The following is a 23,166-nucleotide window of genomic DNA, read 5'->3' on the forward strand; positions in this document are numbered from 1 at the left end:
GGGAAGAAAATCAATCGATTCCACCGTCAACACAGTGTTGACAGGGGAATCCCTCCCGCTTAGCTATTGTATTCTAGCGGAAGGGAGGCGTGGGGAAGAGCTGTTCCCACTACAATGAACACAGTGAAAATTGATACAGGCTATAAACACTAGCAATAATCGCATGAGAAAAAAACAAAAAACAAAAATCAGACAGGCTTGTTATACCCAAGTCATACAACAATCGAATTGGGTACAATCAGCCTGCCCATAGATGGTTCGAATCTCGGCTGGTCCCTGATGCACCAGCCAAGATTTGAACCATCTATAGCCGGCTTAATAGTCACTAGAGACGGTACCTACAAATCTGTTTCTGTATTGCCATCATGAAAATATGGCAACAAGCAAGATAAAATCTGAGAGGACAAAAACTGCTTTCAAGTTAAACATTACAATGTCCCTTCAAAATGTGTACTTGCTGAAAACACACTGGAGTTACCAATGAATACTTGTATTGAAAACAAAATAAAAGGAGACAGGGGCGAAAAAGACAAACAACACATGGACTCTCAATATATTACAGCAGACAACCCAACCTCAAAATTCAATAAGTGATGTTTACAAACTGTAATTGTTTTGGAGACAGACAGATTCTATCTGGTTTAGTAATCCACTACAGCTACTTGTAACTGAGAAAATAAAAAGAAATCCAGGTTAAGAAGAACGTTCATACAAATCTTCTGTGCCGGCCTCTGCCCTCTGACGTTGTGCGATAAGAAGATTAATAGCTCACTATGACTGCTCCTTAATTTAGTAAAAACATGGGGAAAAAAAAAACCAAGCTTATGTGTATATTAAATATCATTCCGTAAGGAAAGAGAAAGTATGCATAAGTGTTCATCCATTATACATATTAAAGTGAAACTAAACCCATCAACGGTTCACAAAACCCTTCCATTGAAGGCACGCCATGAATGAGAACTGTGAGACATCTGCATCAGCTGGCTGGTTAAGACGAAGGCCCAGTTTGCGGCTCAAACCCGTCAACCTTTCTTGTGTATTGGATTCCCCAGTCTTGATGGATTTGCAATAAAAAAGAAATCATTTTATACTTATGTTATACCATGTTTCCGGACCTTTTTTCTGCCATCAGATGGCTGTTATAACTACCATGGCAACTGCAGATCAAAGAGAGGCTAAGATGGCAGCTTCCATGGCTGTAAAGGATAGGAGGGCTTAGTTCTGCTTTAACCCCTTCACGCCTAAGGGTAAAACAAATCTTAACGTCTAAACACAATTTTGCAACGTTGACATGTGTTAGTAAAACCGTACATATCATTACAACTACTTTGTACATCCAGGTGAATTATACCGCATTTATTTCAGGACAAATTGGGCTTTCATTTGGTGGTAAATGGTAATGGATATCTCCTGATTTTTTTTTTTATTATCAAAGGAAAACTGGCCCAAAATAGTAAAAAAAAAAATCATTTTTTTTATTTAGCTGTGTGTTTCTTGTTACTACCATAACCTACCACCAAAGAACAACCCAAATTAAATTCTCCAGCTCTTGACGATCGCAGCGATACCATATATGTGTATGTTATTTGTTGTTTGTATCCGTAGTACAGCCCAGAAACAATAGTACACATTTTGGTTTTGTCTTTTTTTAAACCTAAAACGCACTGACACTAATACCACATTTTTTTTTTTTTAATCCTGACCTTTGACCCAAATACTAACCCTGGCACTGAACTAGATCAAACCTTGACCTAGGTATTTTTTCTTTATTTTTTATTCTTAAATATCTTTTTTTTTTTCACAAACGAAAAAAAAAAAACAAGGGGGCCAGGCTGTACAGTGACTGATCACTGTGATACCCAATCAGAGGGTATCACAGAGATCATGTGACCTGGACTTTGGAGTCCCGGGCCCGGATTGTTAGAATGGGATTCGGTGCTCTCAGTGACACCATGGTCTTTGTGCTGGGAGCGCGCAGCGCGCTCCCATTAGAAAAACAAGTACACAAATATGAGGCCCCACGGAAAAAAGGCCAGTTCTATGAGGCCGCATATTTGTGTGACGTCGGTGTCAAGGGGTTAACGTGGAACTAAACTGTATCTGAGCACCATAAAGTAGAAACACTAATTAACTAATTTTTAATATTCAAAGCAAACCCCCCCATCCATGTCTCCATGCTTTTTTTTGTTGACACAAACTACATAATGTATGGAATGGGACTTTTTGCAGGCACCATAATTACAATACACAAATGCAAAAAAATTATAATAGTGTCATGCTCTACTGACAAATGAATAGGTGATTCTCAAAAACAAAATTATTACCCAAAACAAATTTTGTATCCAAATACAATATCTTTAAAAAATTAAGTGTCCATATTCAATCTGTGACTTCACACTCTTTCTGGTATTGTAGACAAAACAATGTGTTCAATCCACCAATATTGCATTGTTATAACAACCAAATCTGCTCCTTCACCGGCTATGCTCTCACCTGGTAAATATGACCAAACCGTTAAGTAAGGTCATATATGGCTTGTGTCCCTTTAAACTGGACTTAGAACTGGATGGGAATGTCACTCTTCAAAGTTAAGGATCCCCTCACTTCCTTAAGACTCTTCCTTCATAGGTGCATATGCCATAAAGAGTAATAAAAACATAGTGCCTTATCTTCTTTTAAAACATTTATTAAACTTAATCATTTCTCTCTGAAGTCACGTGACCCGGTGGCGCAAAGCATAGGGGAGGGGCTCTGACATCACTACGCTTAACGAGACAGGCAACACACAGCAAGTATACAGCAATGATTGCAAATACACACTGTGGACAGATTTTAAAGAGATTTTAACAACAGTTACATGTGAGTGAACTACTATAGGTTAAATAAATGTTTTAAAAGAAGATAAGGCACTATGTTTTTATTACTTTTGTTTTGGTTAATTTTGTTTTTGGGAATCACCTCTTCATTTGTCAGTAGAGCGCGACACTATTATAATTTTTTTTAATTCGATATAACACATTAGTATGGGTATGTGTGATATGTAGGTGATCTACTGTTATAATTTAATTGTTTAATAACTCACAGCACTTTATTGGTCAATATTTTTTGGCACCATAGTAGCTTGCAAGACCCCACATATTATTTTACAATACACAAATGGTTTTAAAAAAAAATTACAGCTAAAATGTATTCTTTTCTCTCGTCTGACTGGGTACAACCAGCCTATCAGGCTTTTCCTGAATGGTTGATGCTGCCGCCTATAGCCAGTAACACTGTCATTGTGTTCTGCCAGTAGTGAAAGCTGCCCGCTGGGAAAGCTGCCCACCAGCAGAACACAACAGCACTGCAGGAAGGATTTCCCCATCAACACAGAGTGTGTTGATAAGAGAATTGAGCAATTTTCTATCCTTCCATCTTTGTTGGAAGAAAATTGTATAATGTATGGGCTGCCTTAGCTACTGTGCTGGGGAACGCACTCTTAGCACAGAAAAGTTCTTAAGGGATACATATGTGTGACTGCTCAGCATTAAAGCCTACCAGCCCAATGGCTATATATATATATATATATATATATATATATATATATATACACAGTTGCAAGAAAAAGTATGTGAACCCCTTGGGATTACGTGGAGTTTTGCATGAATTGGGCATAAAATGTGCTCTGAACGTCATCTTAGTCACAACAATAGAAGAACACAGTCTGCTGAACATAATACTACACAAACATTAGATGTTGCCATGGTTTAATTGCACATAACATGTAAACATTCACAGTGCAGGGAGGAAAAAGTATGTGAACCTTTGGACTTAATAACTGGTTGACCCTCCTTTGGCAGCAATAACCTCAACCAAACGTTTCCTGTAGTTGCAAATCAGACCTGCACAATGATCTGGAGTAATTTTGGACCACTCCTCTTCACAAAACTGTTTCAGTGTAGCAATATTCTTGGGATGTCTGGTGTGAATCGCTCTCTTAAGGTCATTCCACAGCATTTCAATCGGGTTGAGGTCAGGACTCTGACTGGGCCACTCCAGAAGGCGTATTCTGTGCTGTTGCAGCCATTGTTTTGTTGAATTACTTGTATGCTTTGGGTAATTGTCCTGTTGCATCATCCATCCTCTGCGGAGCTTCAGTTGGCGGACAGATGGTCGTACGGTTTCCTGCAAAATGTCTTGATAAACTCTGGAATTCATTTTCCCATCAATGACAACAATCCGTCCAGGCCCTGAGGCAGCAAAGCAGCCCCAAACCATGATGCTCCCTCCGCCATGTTTTACAGTGGGGATGAGGTTTTGATGTTGGTGTGCTGTGTCTTTTTTTCTCCACACATAGTGTTGTGTGTTCTTCCCAAACAACTCAATCTTGGTTTCATCTGTCCACAGTATATTTTGCCAGTAGTGCTGTGGAACATCCAGGTGCTCTTTTGCAAACTTCAAACGTGCTGCAATATTCTTTTTGGACAGCAATGGCTTCCTCCGTGGTGTCCTCCCATGTACTCCATTCTTGTTTAATGTTTTCCTTATTGTAGATGTGTCAACAAAAATGTTAGCATGTGCCAGAGATTTCTGTAGGTCTTTAGCTGACACTCTGGGATTCTTCTTTACCTCATGCAGCATTCTGCGCTGTGCTCTTGCAGTCATTTTTACAGGACGACCACGCCTGGGGAGAGTAGCAACAGTGCTAAACTTTCTCCATTTGTAGACAGTCTGTCTTACCGTGGACACATGAACATCAAGGCTTTTGGAGATACTTTTGTAACCCTTTCCAGCTTCATGCAAATCAGCAATTCTTGATCGTAGGTCTTCTGAGAACTCTTTTCTGCGAGGCATGGTTCACATCAGACAGTGCTTCTTGAAACCAGTAAACCCAAAACAGGTGTGTGTTTTTTAAGGGCAGGACAGCTGTCAGCAACACATCCAATATCATCACACTGATTGGAGTCAAGGTTGGCTCACTCCTGGCTCCAATTAGTTCTGGGAGAAGTCATTAAGCTAGGGCCTCACATACTTTTTCCTCCCTGCACTGTGAATGTTTACATGTTATGTGCAATTAAACCATGGCAACATCTAATGTTTGTGTAGAATTATGTTCAGCAGACTGTGTTCTTCTATTGTTGTGACTTAGATGACGTTCAGAGCACATTTTATGCCCAATTCATGCAAAACTCCACGTAATCCCAAGGGGTTCACATACTTTTTCTTGCAACTGTGTATATATATATATATATATATATATATATATATATACACACACACACACATATTATATATATATATATATATATATATACACACACACACACACACACACATATACATATATACACACATGGCCGGCAAGAACAAGTTAAAAGGGGTCAACACACACACTCTATAAAACGAATAACCTGCATCTGGAGACAGCAGTTCTTCATCTTGCAAAAATCTTGGGATGCCATATGTGCACTGTAAAACATTTGCTCCCTCTCTTACCAAGACAAGGGAACGATTTCTTATTGATCACATAAAACTTCCAACACACTTAAATCTGTTTTATGTTGGTCATTTGAAAAGTGTCCCATTTACGCTGACCCAAGCCTCCAACACGTTCTACATAAAGAAAGCTAGCCTTCTAACAAGGTGACAGTAAAAGAACCCATTTTCAACACGGATATTTATTCAAAACCATCGTCGTTCGGAACGACAGCGTGGGTTCTGGGGGCTAGGTGGAGGTAACACCACTCTCTTTGATATATCATTTTCCAAAAATGTTTCACAAAGAAGGAACATTTCGCCCAAATGACAAATAATTGCAGCATGCACAATAGACTATATGTGGGGCCAGAAGCATGTCACGCACTGCTGTATAATGCCTTTGAAAAGTAGGTTATGTGCCATTTTCCATTATATAATTCCATCTTTTAGTGCATCGGTAGAGGCTTCAAAGTGCAGTGTTGCCCAGCAACAAGACAATTATGTGTCAGTGAACAATTAACAGCAGTGATACCCTGGCAGATTCAACCATCCCTATATACAACCCTCCCAGCACCTTCCCCCTACTCAGCAGTTGTCTTTAAAAGGGCACATGACACACAGGAGATATTGATATTTTTTATATCACACAGTTTTTGTCAGTCTGGGAAAAATGTGCTTAGGAAGAGCAACGCATTTGAAAAAGGTCAGAGATAAAAGATTCTAAGACCACTATTCAGTGTGTCATTAAAGAATACAATATTCATTTTAGCTCTGCGTACACAAAGCATTCCAAGAGAAGAGTCGATCAGCGTGTAGGATTTTAAGAAACATTTATGCTTTGAAGCAGATCGATATTTAGAGTGTAAATCAAATAAATAAAATCATACCCCCTTCCCACTTTGTGAAGTTGGGTTCCCTTCAAACTGGAAGACAGGACTGGCTACAGATGGAGCCATGAGTCTACATGGGGCAGTACTGGAGAAAAGGCCAGTATTATAACACTTGGCCACTTTGGGTTTATGCAATACTCGCCTGTCCCCCTAAGGACTCATCTACATTTTTCCCCATTTTTGGTATCTTAAGGGCCCTTTCACACAGGCGATCCGATCAGGTCTGCCTGTCAGTTTTTCAGGCAGACTTGATCAGAAGGTCCATGCAATTCTATGGAATGGTGGTTGTAAACAGACTCATGTCCATTTATGCCTGCCTACCTCCGTGTCTGGTCAGGCCCACGGAGAAAAAAAAAACAAAAAACGGACGACTGTGTCCTCTTACGTTTGGGCGGACCGGATCAGAGGAAGACAGGTGTAAAAGGGCAGTGAAGTCCATTTACTCCATCTGCCCTCAGAGCAGAGTGACTGTCTTTGTCTGCTCTGCATACACTCAATGGACACAGACCTTTTATCCACCCCACTTTGCTCCGATCAACAGGGGACCAGCTCACGGATCCCTTGCTGATCAGAATCGAAGCCGCTCGTGTGAAAAGGAGCCTAAATCCATTTATTTCACCAGTTGTGAACATCAAGTGTGCGTGCTACACATACCCCAAAAAACTGCCTGATCAAGGTACATAGGGCAAGATGTACAGTACACTCCGTCTTCTCCCCTCCCTGTATCTGCTTGCATTTCCCAGCTCTCAAAACAGCCAAGATTTGCAATTTAAATACAACTGTAGAAGCTGTTGTGGTCAAAAGGTCTGTCTGACAGTGTTTATACCAGCAAAGGAAAGTAATTTTGTACAGCTCATGCGGGAAACAAAGTGCATGACATCTTGTGCTTCACCTAGCACATGCGCAGTATGGGAACACCAAGATCTGCAAGATTTCACTGACGGCAATGGTGACGTAGCCTTCCCAGGGGCCATCTGTGTGGCCGGGGCTACACCACCATTGCTTTCAAGGAGACAAGGAAGTGTGAAACAAAAAAAAAACCTGTACCTAAGGTGGTCTCTTCTTTCCACTTCAATTAAGAAATTGTTGTCCTGCTCTACAACATACCAAGGAGCTACGCTAATTGGAGGTGGTCAGGGCTGTCAGGGGCTACCTAGCAGACACAGCCTCTGTATGCAAAACTGAGACCTTGTTCTAGGTCCTTGTAGAGGGCATTTTGCTTCCCGGTCCACCAATGCCAGGTAACTCAGACAACTTATTTCCAAGGCCTAAAACCACCAAACACTTTTTTTTTGTCTCCAAGCTACTTTGTCCTTGTACAAACAAGAAAAGACTTTTCAAGAAAGAGGAATGTCTCTAAATCGGTTCAAATGGGATTTCTGTGAGGCAGAGAGTAACCAGGTAGAGAACCCAAGGTGACACAGGAGGCTGAACTGAAGGAATTATATGAGCAACTCCCTAAAGAAAAGTCTTGATTGGATATGGTGAGCTGAGGTTTCCAGAACAGAATGGAATAAAAAGAAAAATACTTTTCCAGAGGAGAACAGGTCTATCTCCTAAAACACTGGAGTCTCTGAGTGAGCAGGGTTTATACGAGTTCCTACTAAGGGTGGCCCTAGGAAGTTTTTTTTGCCAGTGTTCAAATACCTTAGCCTGCATATAACCCACAGTCTATGAAAAGAAGTCCCGTACGATTAAAGCGGTCATAGATACGTACAGTGCTCAGCATAAATGAGTGCACCCCTTTTGAAAAGTAAGATTTAAATCAATATCTCAGTGAACACAAGAACAATTTCCAAAATTTTGCCAAAACTGACAGAACGTTTGTTTAGATTATTACATGAAAGTGAGGTTAATAATAGAACTTAGATTACAAAATCTTCAGTTTTACTCAAGGGTTTAAGGGTGTGCACACTTATGCAACCACATTATTTTAGTTTTTTATGTTTACTCCCCTCCCAAAAGATTTCAGTTTGTTTTTCAACTGAGGTGTACAGTTTATAGGTCACATTAAAGGTGGAAAAAGTTATGAAATTATTTATCTTTCTCTCTTTTTTACATCACAGAAACCTGACATTTTAACAGGGGTGTGTAGACTTTTTATATCCACTGTATCGCAACATCGATCTTTTTCTATTCTTCAAGAATGACCTCTTTTAGAGCCTCGGTGCTGGATGGAGAGTGATGCTCAGCTTGTCGCTTCACAATTCCCCATAGGTGTTCGATTGGATTCAGATTAGGAGCCATACTTGGCCACTGAATCACTTTCACCCTGTTCTTCTTCAGGAATGCAACAGTGGCCTTAGATGTGTGTTTTGGATCATTGTTATGTTGGAAAAGTGCACGACAACCAAGGGCATGGAGTGATGATAGCATCTTCTCTCTCAATATAGAGAAGTACATCTGTAGATTCATGATACCATCAATGAAATGCAGCTCCCCGACACCAGCAGCACTCATGCAGCCCCACAGAAGGACACTGCTGCCACCACCATGCTTCACTTTAGGCACCATGCATTTTTCTTTGTACTCCTCACCTTTTCAACGCCATACAGTTTTGAAGCCATCAGTTCCAAAAACATTTATCTCGGACTCATCACTTCATAGTACTCCCAGTAGTTGTCTTTCAGCATGAGCCCTGGAAAATTCTAGGCGGGCTTTTTGTGCATGGGCTTTAGGAGAGGATTTCTACATAAACGACACCCATGCATGTCATTCTTCTGCAGTGTGCCCCGTATCAGGGGCAGACTGACCATTTGGAAACTCCGGCACTCCCCGAGGGCCCGGGATCAGTAGGGGGCCCCATGAGATGCCCCCGATACCTTTTTCATAGGCTTTTTGGAGTTTGGGCAAGGACACAGGGGCCCCATGATCCCCTATTGCCCGGGGGCCCCATGAGTTGTCAGTCCACCCCTGCCCCGTATCGTGTCACCAGAGACAATCACCTCAGTCTGGCTTTCTACTTCTTTAGCTAACTGCAGTGAGCTGGCTTGGCAATTTTCTTCAACCCTTTATAATTAGGATTTTGTCTAAAATGTATACTTTGCTCCTAAGACTTCCATTGGGGTGTATTCATTTTTCAACATGGTCTTGAATTTGTTTGTGCAAATTAACAAACTTTGTTTTCAATCAATGGCCCACATTTGAGGGAGTATTGTGTAGTATACTGTCCCATAAAAAATGTTGATTCTGAAAGGGAAGTAAAAGGTTTTCTGACAAATCTGTTGGGGTGTACTCATTTATGCTGAGCACTGTAGTATATACACCCAGTGAAGTGACTGGTCTCAGGTAATCTAGTGATTTAACAAATCCTCCTACATTAGTTGTACCGGTTTATCAGTAGCCCTCATCTCTACAGCCTCCTAAAGCACACATTTTGTACAGCATCTCTAAGCTCTAGCAGGCAGAGGGTGGGGTTCTTGGGAAAGGAGGGAATCTGATTTCATACAGCACAGCATAGAGCAAGGAGTGGAGGATAATCTGAGATCTGATTGTAGACAAAGTATACCCTCCCTCTACTAAGCCTCATAGGAAAACATGCACAGCTGAGGCTGTCAATCCCCTACTGTGTAATGGGGTGAGGGGCAGGGCTGGCCTCCTGGATCCCTTGGAGTCAACATAACCTGTCAGAAGTAACCACATTAAGTGCTCTAGACCAGTGGTCTCCAAACTGTGGCCCTTCTTGCCTCGGGGTACTATTCCTCCCAATGACGCAACGAAGGTGGCATTTCTTACACTGGCACCAGCAATGGGGCACCCCTCCTCCCACTGACACCAACGAAGGGGCACCCCTCCTCCCACTGACACCAACAATGGGGCACCCCTCCTCCCACTGACACCAACAATGGGGCACCCCTCCTCCCACTGACACCAACAATGGGGCACCCCTCCTCCCACTGACACCAACAATGGGGCACCCCTCCTCCCACTGACACCAACAATGGGGCACCCCTCCTCCCACTGACACCAACAATGGGGCACCCCTCCTCCCACTGACACCAACAATGGGGCACCCCTCCTCCCACTGACACCAACAATGGGGCACCCCTCCTCCCACTGACACCAACAATGGGGCACCCCTCCTCCCACTGACACCAACAATGGGGCACCCCTCCTCCCACTGACACCAACAATGGGGCACCCCTCCTCCCACTGACACCAACAATGGGGCACCCCTCCTCCCACTGACACCAACAATGGGGCACCCCTCCTCCCACTGACACCAACAATGGGGCACCCCTCCTCCCACTGACACCAACAATGGGGCACCCCTCCTCCCACTGATACCAACAATGGGGCACCCCTCCTCCCACTGACACCAACGATGGGGCACCCTTCCTCCCACTGACACCAACGATGGGCACTCTTCCTCCCACTGACACCAACGATGGGGCACTCTTCCTTCTATGAATACCAATGATGGGGCACTAATCCTCCCACTAATACCAATGATGGGGCACTAATCCTCCCACTAATTCCAATGATGGGGCACTAATCCTCCCACTAATTCCAATGATGGGGCACTAATCCTCCCACTAATTCCAATGATGGGGCACTAATCCTCCCACTGATACCAATGATGGGGCACTATTCCTCCCACTAATACCAATGATGGGGCACTATTCCTCCCACTGATACCAATGATGGGACACTATTCCTCCCACTAATACCAATGATGGGGCACTATTCCTCCCACTAATACCAATGATGGGGCACTATTCCTCCCACTAATACCAATGATGGGGCACTATTCCTCCCACTAATACCAATGATGGGGCACTATTCCTCCCACTAATATCAATGATGGGGCACTATTCCTCCCACTAATACCAATGATGGGACACTATTCCTCCCACTAATACCAATGACGGGGCACTATTCCTCCCACTGATACCAATGATGGGGCACTATTCCTCCCACTGATACTAATGATGGGGCACTATTCCTCCCACTGATACCAATGATGGGGCACTATTTCTCCCACTAATACCAATGATGGGACGCTAATCCACCTTTCACTGTCTACAAGCACTATGTCATTTTTTTTTTACTCCTAGTGACGCTGGGACATTTTCTACTCCCACTGGGCCTTCTGGCCCTCCTAAAGTCTGAAGGACAGTAAATCGGCCCTGTTTAGAAGGTTCCATCTGGCACCAAAAATCATGCCACATTCAAAGTCACTTAAATTCCCTTTTTTCCCCATTCTAATGCTTGGTTTGAACCTCAGCAAGTAGTCTTCACCACGTCTATATGTCTAAATGCATTAACTTGCTGCCATGTGATTGGCTGATTAGCAATTTGTGTTACCAAACAATTGAACAAGTGTACCTAATAAAGTGGCCGGTGAGTGTATATCAAAATAAGGGGGGGGGGGTGTTGTTAACAGTCATTAATTGACTGCACTTAATCAAAAATTTCCACATAACATAAGTAAGCAGCACTACTGCAAATTTTCTTTTCCCTTTGTCAGGCTCACTATTACACAGAAATAAAATGTTCAAGCCAGTAAGACAAGCTGATAAAATTAACATTAAGCTCTTTAATAGGACTTTAAAGAAGTACTATACTAAACTATACTAAAGAGTACAGGCACCTACAGAATGGAATTAGTAACAGTACAGACAAAATGGATCATTCATAAGCATCTCACCCGTCTTTGGTTTGATCCACCACGCCGGCCAATAGTTGCATAGTTTTGGGGTTAGGCTGTCCATCTCCAGTGATATTCAGGTAACGTCTGACAAAGTCAAGAGGAGACATAAAATGGTCTCCATCCTTTTCCACACTGGCATACTATGAAAGGAAGTGACAAAAAAGTACAAGAATTTTAAAGTACTTTGACAACAAAAGTCTCAATGTCTTTTTTAAGACTGGACAAGTCTCAGAAAGCTAGGCCTACCAGTTTGGTGTAAGAGCCCTCAATGCTGACAACCTAAAGGGGTAATGGGTGTGGTTTTGCCACACAGCAGAAGGGTACAGGCATACAGTTAGGTCCATATATATTTGGACACAGGCACAATTTTAGTGTTTTTCAGGTATTTACCAAAACATATTCAAGCTATAGTTATATAATGGATATGGTCTGAAAGTGCACACTCTCAGGTTTAATTTGAGGGTATGTACATCCAAGAAGAAGGGTTTAGGAATTACAACTCTTAGGAGTAGCCATCCCTCCTTTTTCAAGGGATCAAAAGTAATTGGACAATTGAATCAAAAGCTGTTTGATGGCCAGGTGTGGGCTACTCCGATATTTCTTAAATTAAGCAGGTAAAAGGTCTGGAGTTGATTCTAAGTGTGGTATTTGCATTTGGAATCTATTGCTGTGAACCTACATCATGCGTTCAAAGGAGCTGTCCATGAAAGTGAAACAGGCCATTGTAAGACCTCAAAAACAAAACAAATCCATCAGAGAGATAGCAGCAACATTAGAAGTGGCTAAATCAACACAGTCTGGTACATTCTGAGGAAAAAAGAAAGCACTGGTGAGCCCAGCAACATAAAAAGGCATGGACGTCCACAGAAGACAACAGTGGTGGATGATCGCAGGATCCCGTGTATGGTAAAGAAAAACCCATTCACAACATCCAGACAAGTGAACGACACTCTCCAGGAGGTGGGCGTATCATTGTCAAAGTCTACAATCAAGAGAAGACTTCACGAGAGCAAATACATAGGGTTCACCACAAGGTGCAAACCATTCATAAGCTGAAGATTAGAAAAGCCAGATTAGACTTTGCCAAAAAACATCTATAAAAGCCAGACCAGTTCTGGAAAAGCATTCTTTGGACGGATGAAGCTAAGATTAATCTGTACCAGAATGACGGGAAGAAAAAAAGTGTGGAGAAGGCTTGGAACAACTCATGATCCAAACCGCACAACGTCATCTGTAAAACATGGTGGAGACAGTGTGATGGCATGGGCATGCATGGCTTCCAGTGGCACTGGGTCATTGGTGTTTATTGATGTTGTGCCAGAAGACAGAAGCAGCCGAATGAATTCTGCAGTGTTTACAGATATACTGTCAGCCCACATTCAGCCAAATGCAGCAAAGTTGATTGGATGGCGCTTCACAGTACAGATGGACAATGATCCAAAACACACTGCAAAAGCAACCCAGGAGCTTTTGAAGGAAAAGAAGTGGAATATTCTGCAATGGCTGAGTCAATCACCTGATCTCAACCCAATTGAATATGCATTTCACTAGCTGAAGGCAAAACTAAAAAGGCAGAAAGACCCACAAACAAAGAACATCTGAAGACAGCTGCAGTTAGAGCCTAGCAAAGCATCAGAAAGGAGGAAACCCAGTCTTTGGTAATGTCCATGGTTTCCAGACATCAGGCAGTCATTAGCAATAAAGAATTCTCAACACAATATTAAAAAATTAACATTTTATTTCTGATTATATTCAATTGTCCAATTACTTTTGGTCCCTTGAAAAAGGGGGGATGACTACTCTTAAGAGCTGTAATTCCTAAACCCTTCCTCCAATTTGGATGTACTTATCCTCAAATTAAACCTGAGAGTGTGCACTTTCAGCCCATATCCATTATAGAACTATAGCTTGAATATGTTTTGGTAAATACCTGAAAAAAAAACTAAAATTGTGCCTGTGTCCAAATATATATGGACCTTACTGTATATAAAACAGAGCTACAACATTCTGATTTTGAAATGCTGTTGGGCATGATTAGAACAATATTTAAATAATATTGTGACCTGTTAGGTTGCTTTGGGCGCAGCTCAAAGTAGAGGTGAAAGAATATCCTTGTGTCCCAGAGCATGGGGTGCAGGCTTGTCCTAATACCAATCCAGAGGGCTGGTAAATGTAAAGAGGAAAAGATCGCCGCTACTGTCGCCCAGGTGAATAAACTATAAGAAGCGACATCAGCCTACATGTGCACCCTATGACTAAGCCCCAGTGGGCAGGGCGAAATGCATCCGGAAGTGCGGTTTGTTGGAGATATGTAGGCAGAGACCGCTCCTTATCGTTTATTCACCTGGGCTGGTATTAAAATAATATTCTTGTAAAACTGAACCTTCAGATTAAAACTGCTAGATACATTCCAAGTTTTCAAGTTTGTTTTCTTTAGAATGCAGCCATATCCTGGGGTAGAAATACCCGTCCCCTGCTAGCATGTTGCAAAAAAAAAAGGACGCTTGCACGCTGTGTGAAAGCAGCGGTGTTTCTGAAGAGGTCTAACATGACCCCTGCCGAGTCAGAGCTAGAGCTCTCCTATCACAGGGAGCACGTTTTGATGCTCCTAGAATGTATTAAACTAATTTAAGCTGAAAGTTCAATTGAGCTTTTAGTAAACTCAACGCTGTCTGATGTCTCAACCATTTCGCACTATTATGGTAACGGACAACCCACAGCAATTCCTGTAAGGGGACGCCTGAATTTGTGGCTTTACCATCTGGATCAGGGGTCTCCAAACTCTCTAAACATTGGTTCAGTTTAGTGCACTTCAGACTTTGGGGGCCGGATTCTGGCCAGCAAGGGGTAAAAAATGTCCTGGCATCAGTGGGAGTAAACAACGTCTCAGGCTTGGTGGTCAGTGGTCACTAGGGGTTACAGTGCCCCATCATTGGTACCAGTGGAAGGAATGGCGCCCCGTCATTGGTACCAGTGGAAGGAATGGCACCCCATCATTGGTACCGGTGGAAGGAATGGGGCCCCATCATTGGTACCGGTGGAAGGAATGGCGCCCCATCATTGGTACCGGTGGAAGGAATGGCGCCCCATCATTGGTACCGGTGGAAGGAATGGCGCCCCATCATTGGTACCGGTGGAAGGAATGGCGCCCCATCATTGGTACCGGTGGAAGGAATGGCGCCCCATCATTGGTACCGGTGGAAGGAATGGCGCCCCATCATTGGTACCGGTGGAAGGAATGGCGCCCCATCATTGGTACGGTGGAAGGAATGGCGCCCCATCATTGGTACGGTGGAAGGAATGGCGCCCCATCATTGGTACCAGTGGAAGGAATGGCGCCCCATCATTGGTACCAGTGGAAGGAATGGTGCCCCATCATTGGTACCAGTGGAAGGAATGGCACCCCATCATTGGTACCAGTGGAGGGAATGGCGCCCCATCACTGGTATCAGTGAAAGGAATGGTGCCCCATCACTGGTATCAGTGGAAGGAGAGCTACCCCATCATCGGCAAAGGGCCACGGTTTGGTAACTGCTGATCTAGATATTCTGTTTGCAGCAAAGGCTACCTGGAGGCCAGTTCAAATGCAGTAGTCGCAAAATCGCTTGCCCAAATTATGACATTGTCTATGTCCTCAGAAATCTGTTCTGCACATAACTGCCAGTTTATAAAGGTTTTCCTATATATTGATGGACTGAAGTAAGAGAAAAAAACATTACTCAGGGTAATTTTTTCTTGTTATTAACGGTCCATTTTTATCTTTGATGCAACACTCCATTGCCAAATTAAATATATACTGGGGGGGGTAATGCAAAACATATCCAAAAGGAATGACCATCCTATTTAATGATCTTAATAAATACGCCCCTTAAACTTTCAGTATTGTTAGTGGCCAGTTAAAAGCGGGTGAATATAACCTTTAGAAATATCATATGTTCCTCATTGTGTGGACTTCCAGGACACGAGGGCAGGGAGTCTTGTATCATTCATTACGGGTTCTGAATACAACTTGTGGTTTATTTGTACTACAGCTTTCCCAATTGTATACAGCTGCATTTTATAAATCACGAACAACATTAAAATCAATACCATACCTTAAGAAATATAGTTTTCAGTTCAGCTGGATCAGCCCTCTTGGTTAAAGCTACCTGCAAAGAATAAAAGATTCACACAGATACAATCAGAATAGCTTCGGAAAGATGGTACCAAAAAGATGCATATTTTCCTACAACAAATGTTTAACATCTTTTCCATTTCTTAGGCCTAAAGTGGACAGGGTATTCCTATATATTTGTTCTGAATGACATTTAAAGTGTTACTTAACCTAGGACCCTGCATTCACTATATCTGTCTGCCACAGAACATGGAATCACAATAATTTTTGTAAATATAAACTGCCAAATACCTTTTCTCACCAGCAGTATATAGCAGATTTGTGACTTTTATCAGTGTCCAGCTGAGAACTGGTTAAAGCTTGTAGGAGGGATTTTCATTCTGCTCTGAATGTCCTATGAAGCTGCATGACCTTTGACCCTCTGTCTGGACAGTGCTGATTGGCCATGTGCTGCTCACATGCACCCTCTCAAAAGAAAAAAAAAAGCAATCCACACCAAACTGAGCATGTGCAGAGTGCCTCCTACAGCTCTGTACTATCATCAGATAGATTAAAAACAGTGGAAGAAGGGGAAGATCAGAGAAGACAAGATAAAACAGCTTTTTTTTACATAATGTGGAGGAATACCCCCCGCTCCACAGTGAGTATAACAAGCATGCTTTACTGCATATACAGACTGATTGTACTGTTGTGGGTTTAGTAACACTTTCATTCACTAAGTTATGGGGCAAATGCCCTTGCAAAGCTGATAGCCTATTTGACTTTAGTGAAGCAACCCCATTGATTTTCCGTGAGCAAATGCAGCATGTCATTCACAGTAAATATTATCTCTTAATTTGTTATCGATATATTATTAAAGTTACAGTTAAACAACACAGATGATATGATAAATCAGTGTAATTTTTTCCAGCATGCAAATGAAATGTGAAATGAACCACTCAAAGTGTATCCATGTGACTTGGATACCTTTGTTTCTTTAATGTGTTTCCGGTTACAGTTAAAATAGTAATTATTGTTTAGAAGTTAAACTAAAACGGAGAATGTAAAATGACTGGTTTCTGTGCAAATGTCATTTGTGATACATTTGCCTCATTACTGCAACTCCCTCCTCACTGGCCTGCCTCGCCGCTGGCTATCCCCGCTTCAGTCGATCCAGAATACGGCTACCAGACTCATTCACCTTTCCAACCGCTCTGTCTCCGCCACCCCCCTCTGCCAATCCCTCCACTGGCTTCCGATTGCGCAACGGATCAAATTCAAAATCCTAACACTGACGTACAAAGCCGTCCACCATACTGCCCCGAACTACATCACTGACCTAATATCCAAGTACCGCCCAGCACGCACACTCCGCTCCTCACAAGACCTCCTTCTCTCTAGTTCCCTGGTCTCCTCCTCCCATGCCCGCCTCCAGGACTTCTCCAGGGTGTCACCCATCCTCTGGAACTCCCTGCCCCAACCCATCAGATTATCACCTACTCTCCTCTCCCTTAGGCGCACCCTGAAAACCCATCTCTTCAGGGAAGCCTACCCCACCCCCTGCTAACCTGCCGACCTCCTCCACTCTTCCTACCACTCCATCCCCCACAGCTATCTCCTCCTGTGCCACCATCCCCTCCCTCCTAGATTGTAAGCTCGAAAGAGCAGGGCCCTCGATCCCCTCATGTTTTGCATTGTATTGGTATTGTTCTGTCACATGTTCTGTCCCCCTTTGTAATGTACAGCGCTGAGCGAACTATCAGCGCTTTATAAATACTGTATAATAATAATAATAATATCCTTTAGATTGTAAGCTCCACGAGCCGGGCCCTCCTATTCCTTCTGTACCGAAATGTATTGTACTGTCTCCCTTATATTGTAAAGCACTGCGCAAACTATTGGCGCTATATAAATCCTGTATAATAATAATAATAATAATAATATACTGAAGACGACATTAAACTATGAAGATGATTTTATATGGAATGGAACAAATGTTATGTTTATTGTGGATATAGATATATAAACTTCTCAACATATTTGGTGAATCATACAAGGGAGGGATGAACGGTGCAGATTCATCTCATTGTCTGATAATACAAAAACAGGAGAAGGTAGTAACATTGCATGATAAGTGAGTGGATTTTGAAGTTTGCCCCTTTTAGGTAGAAACAAAGTTATACAGACCTTTTTTCAAGGGGAACGCGGTGGTACACAGTACCACGGGGGGGGATTATGTTGCTAAGAACTTTAAAATCCAACTCTGGACAAAGAAAAAAAAAAAAAAAAAGTTTTCCCATGTACTAGGACCGTGCCGGCACTACACGGGTCAACCTCTCATTTTGTCTAGGGTGGATTGTCCCTGTCTATGGAGCCTGCACTGGGCTTGATATGGGGAACCATCCACAACTCAGGACCGCTGAAGCGCAGGGGTGCAGGACTGATCCTGTGCTGGGAGGATTGAAGGATTAGGTAAGTATCTTTTCTCCTCTCCCCTGGAAAACAAAAATGAGCAGTTGACCCGTGCAGTGTGTACACAGCCCCACTGCATGGCTTTAAAATGTAGCAAACTGGCAATATATAAAAATGATAAAAATGCAGTAAGAACAAAATCAGACGTAAGGCTGAATGTGTTCCTATAATAAAGAAAACAGGAATGTAAGGCAAAACAAAGAATATAAACCACTACATTTCCATTACTGTAACTTATACAATAGAAACTGCTGTAAATCTTGTGATGGCAGCACTGTTGCTGCTCGCAGTTCACTTTGGTCTAGATCAGTGGTTCTCAACCTTCCTAATGCCGTGACCCTTTAATACAGTTCCTCATGTTGTGGTGACCCCCAACCATAAAATTATTTACCCAGTAATTATAATTCATGAAGTGTCATTTTACCTCCATTACTGCTGCTTTCAACACAGTAGCTGCTTTTAACAGAGTAGCTGCTTTCAACACAGCAGCTGCTTTCTACACAGTAGCTGCTCTTTACACATCGGAAATATGTGTTTTCTGATGGTCTTAGGGCAGTGGTCGGCAAGCCGCGGCTCGCGAGCCACATGCGGCTCTTTACAAGCTTAAATGCGGCTCTTCTGTGTGCCGGGCGCCCGCTCCCCTCCCTCCCCTCCCTCCTCTCCCTCCCCTCCCTCCTCTCGGACGGGCGTGTGCCGGGCGGCCGCCCCCTCACCTCCCCTCCCCCCTCTCCCCTCTCGGACGGCCGCCCGCTCCCCTCCATCCTCTCGGGCGGCCGCCCCAAAAGTCAGGACTCTGCAGCTGTCAGGATGTAGGCGGGGCAGCCAGGATGTAGGCGGGGCAGCGTGACGAACTCCTCTCCTCTCACAGTCCGCCCTGAAGACCAGAACGGTGCGGGAAGCACGGCGAGAGGAACGCGCGGAGCAAAGGTAAGTGAATTGACACAGGGGGGACTTACTATATGGGGGATGAATTACTATATGGGGGGGGGACTTACTATATGGGGGGGGGACTTACTATATGGGGGGGGGGGACTTACTATATGGGGGGGGGGGACTTACTATATGGGGGGGGGGGACTTACTATATGGGGGGGGGGGACTTACTATATGGGGGGGGGACTTACTATATGGGGGGGGGACTTACTATATGGGGGGGGACTTACTATATGGGGGGGGACTTACTATGGGGGGGGACTTACTATGGGGGGGATGAATTACTATATGGGGGATGAATTACTATGGGGGGATGAATTACTATATGGGGGATGAATTACTATATGGGGGATGAATTACTATATGGGGGATGAATTACTATATGGGGGATGAATTACTATGGGGGGGATGAATTACTATGGGGGGGATGAATTACTATGGGGGGGATGAATTACTATATGGGGGATGAATTACTATATGGGGGATGAATTACTATATGGGGGATGAATTACTATGGGGGGGATGAATTACTATGGGGGGGATGAATTACTATATGGGGGATGAATTACTATATGGGGGATGAATTACTATATGGGGGATGAATTACTATATGGGGGATGAATTACTATATGGGGGATGAATTACTATATGGGGGATGAATTACTATATGGGGGATGAATTGCTATATGGGGGATGAATTGCTATATGGGGGATGAATTACTATGGGGGATGAATTACTATGGGGGATGAATTACTATATGGGGGATGAATTACTATATGGGGGATGAATTACTATGGGGGATGAATTACTATATGGGAGATGTATTTTCAGTTTTAAAAATGTGGCTCTCAAAATAAATTTCAATCGTGGTTTTGGCGAGATTTGGCTCAGTTGAAAAAAAAAGGTTGCCCACCACTGTCTTAGGGGACCCCTGTGAAAGGGTCGTTCGACCCCCAAAGAGGTCACGACCCACAGGTTGAGAACCACTGGTCTAGATGAAGCTGTACCTGCGGACCTGCAGTGCAAAAATCTGTTTTAGCTTCATTTTCTGCTGCTTCTTAAAAAACCTCAATCTGTCATGGAGAGGCAATTCTAACATGAAGGCGCAAAGTCCTGCACCAAGACGGTCACCTGCACATGGATGATTTGTATTTCCCTGGACGGAAACAGAGCAGATGACAGGACCATGTCCACTTAGTTCCAGCAGAGCGGACACGGACAGACCCCCCAACCTGTAAACAAACTCAACTGTCCATTTACACCTGGCTGCCTGCAATCCCATCTGTCAAAACGGAAGAGGACAAGGTCTTTTTTTTTTTTTTTTTTTTTAAGCAAGCCTCATTGGACCCAGGAGGTAGGCGGGTGTAAGACAGACACAAGTCCATTTACACCCACCGGTGCATAGGAATGCATAAACCATCCAATCAGGTCCACCTGAAAAAACCAACAGGTAGACCTGATCAGATTGCCCGTGTGATAGGACCCAGAGACAGTGTAGAACAAGGCACGGTAGGTCAGTAATGGGGAAATGAAGAGGACATGGTCTTTTTTTTTTCCTCTCTTTTTTTTTTTTGGCAAGCCTCATTAGACCCAGAGGTAGGTGGGTGTAAACGCACACAAGTCCATTTACACCCACCAGTCCATAGGAATGCATAAACCATCCAATGATGTCCACCTGAAAAACCCGATAGGTGGACCTGATCAGATTGCCCATGTGATAGGACCCAGAGACAGTGTAGAACTAGGCACGGTAAGTCAGTAATGGGGAAAGGACACGGAAATCACAGGGAATACTGGTGACCAGTATGTTACCCTCTCCTGGACTACTTTTGGTCACAGCTTCCACAGTTTAGGTTTTCTGCAAGAATGCCTACTAACGAACACAATAAAAATCTCTTCAATGTTAAAACATTCTATAAATGAAAACATTGGGTATTACTTAGTTCAGTACAAAAGCTCAAATGTATTAATACCTAAAAGCAAATGTATCTGCTCTTTTACAAAAGTGTAAATGTTCAGTAGCACACATAGGAAATGACTGATTAACAAGCTCTTAACTGAAGCCGCCTATGTCAAATCTATTTGCACGCACTGAGTGGAAACAGTTTTAATGTGCTGCTCTGTGATTACCGATATCTCACACAAATTCCCTTTCCACTGCAATCATTCATTTTGAGACGTTAACCATCGAGCGTGGTGAAATTTACAGAAAACCATTCTGCCGAGCCGACACCGTCGCCCAGGCTACAGCTATAGCTGGAAAATTGTTTCAAGCAGGCTTCAAATCAAAATCACTCAAAAGTGACATTATCCAACATTCCTATGCAAAAATACTTATTTCTGACACACTTTCAGAGAAATTGCTATAAGTGTAACTGCTAGAGTAGAGAGCTGTGAAGAATGTCATATAACAAAATCCTTTGGTAAACAAATACCAAAAATATGAAAAATAATATTTATTTAATGGATGCTGTTTTTCTGCAAGCCTCGAACTCCTTAAGAAACAAGGCGACATTAAACCCAAAAACAAAAATGTAATATATGGCAGTTTTCCTGTTCTCAGATGTATTGAACACATTATATATTTCCTTCATTTTCACCTGATGATGTAGCTAGGATGTGTTACTTTTCAACTTCCTTCAACAGATCAAACTGTCCAGCAAAAGCGGCAGAGGGTTGAGACAAACTATTTAAAAGAGAAGTTCACCTTTTAACAAACAATAAATGCATTTTTTTTGCAGGTAAAAAAAAAAGTGCATTATTTTTTGTTTCTGGGGTCTGTAAAGCATTGCACCAGTGATCAGCAGATCTCTGGTGCCATGCAGGTCTCCTGCAGACCTATCAGTATATCTACTTGCCTGTATGGGATGTACAAGCAAGCAGATATACTGACAGGAAGACTCAATGAACTACCATGGCGTACCTGCCAGTGTATCTGCGTGCCCATACACCTTGTTTGGTCAAGCAGATATTTACATTGCCATGGTAGTTCATTGAGAACTACAAGCTGGCAGAGGCTGGCAAAGGCTGACAAAAAACTTGTAGTGTTCTCATTCACAGAATACAATGAATGAGTGACACGGCCGTCCGGGGCAGGGCCCCCCAAAACAACGGTTTTATTTATTTATTTGAATTGAGATAGCTAGCAGAAGGGAGAAGATCATCCGCTAGCTGTCACGGGGGTCTGGGGGCTGGTCTATTCGTAACATGTTACACCCTGAATATGCATTGTGGTACGCTGCCAGAAAAGGTGCAGGTACCTTTTCTGGGGTGTTGAGGTTGAGGCTGTCAGCCCATTCATTTTAAACCAGCTAAGGTAGCAGATGTTACCAGGCAAAAAAAAGGTGACTACTTTAAAAGTAGCTGTAAAGGCTAAAGGTTTTTTTTTACCTTAATGCATTCTCTGTATTAAGGTAAATAAAGTTTTAGGTGCAGCTCCCGAGCGCCCCCCATATACTTACCTGAGCCCGATCTCAATCCAGCGCTGTGCCTGAGCAGCGGCTCTACTCTCCTTCCTCATTGGACTCAGAGAGAGCCGCGGGAACCATTACTGTGACAAGGGAACGGGGAAAGGGGGCGGGTCAAGCTGCTCTGTGTGTTATTAGGAGCTCACACCGCGGCTTGGGATAGTGTCCCCCTAGAAAGTGGCTTGCTAGAGGGGCACTCGA

General features: G+C 43.1%; 1 protein-coding gene across 1 annotated transcript in view; it reads right to left on the bottom strand.

Annotated features, from left to right (window-relative positions):
• The window catches only part of SLC25A13 (solute carrier family 25 member 13), a 247,445-nt gene that overhangs the window by 177,191 nt on the left and 47,088 nt on the right, over positions 1–23,166 (bottom strand). The window contains exons 2-3 of the mRNA XM_089678657.1: positions 16,095–16,148; positions 11,998–12,140 (exon numbers count right to left, since the gene is read on the bottom strand). Coding sequence (XP_089534783.1) covers positions 11,998–12,140; positions 16,095–16,148 — 197 coding nt within the window. The remainder of the gene's footprint in view (positions 1–11,997; positions 12,141–16,094; positions 16,149–23,166) is intronic.

The sequence above is a fragment of the Staurois parvus genome, unplaced genomic scaffold (assembly GCF_062004578.1).
Source record: "Staurois parvus isolate SC_StPar_1 unplaced genomic scaffold, SC_StPar_1.0 ptg000208l, whole genome shotgun sequence".
In the NCBI taxonomy this organism is placed as follows: Eukaryota; Metazoa; Chordata; class Amphibia; order Anura; family Ranidae; genus Staurois; species Staurois parvus.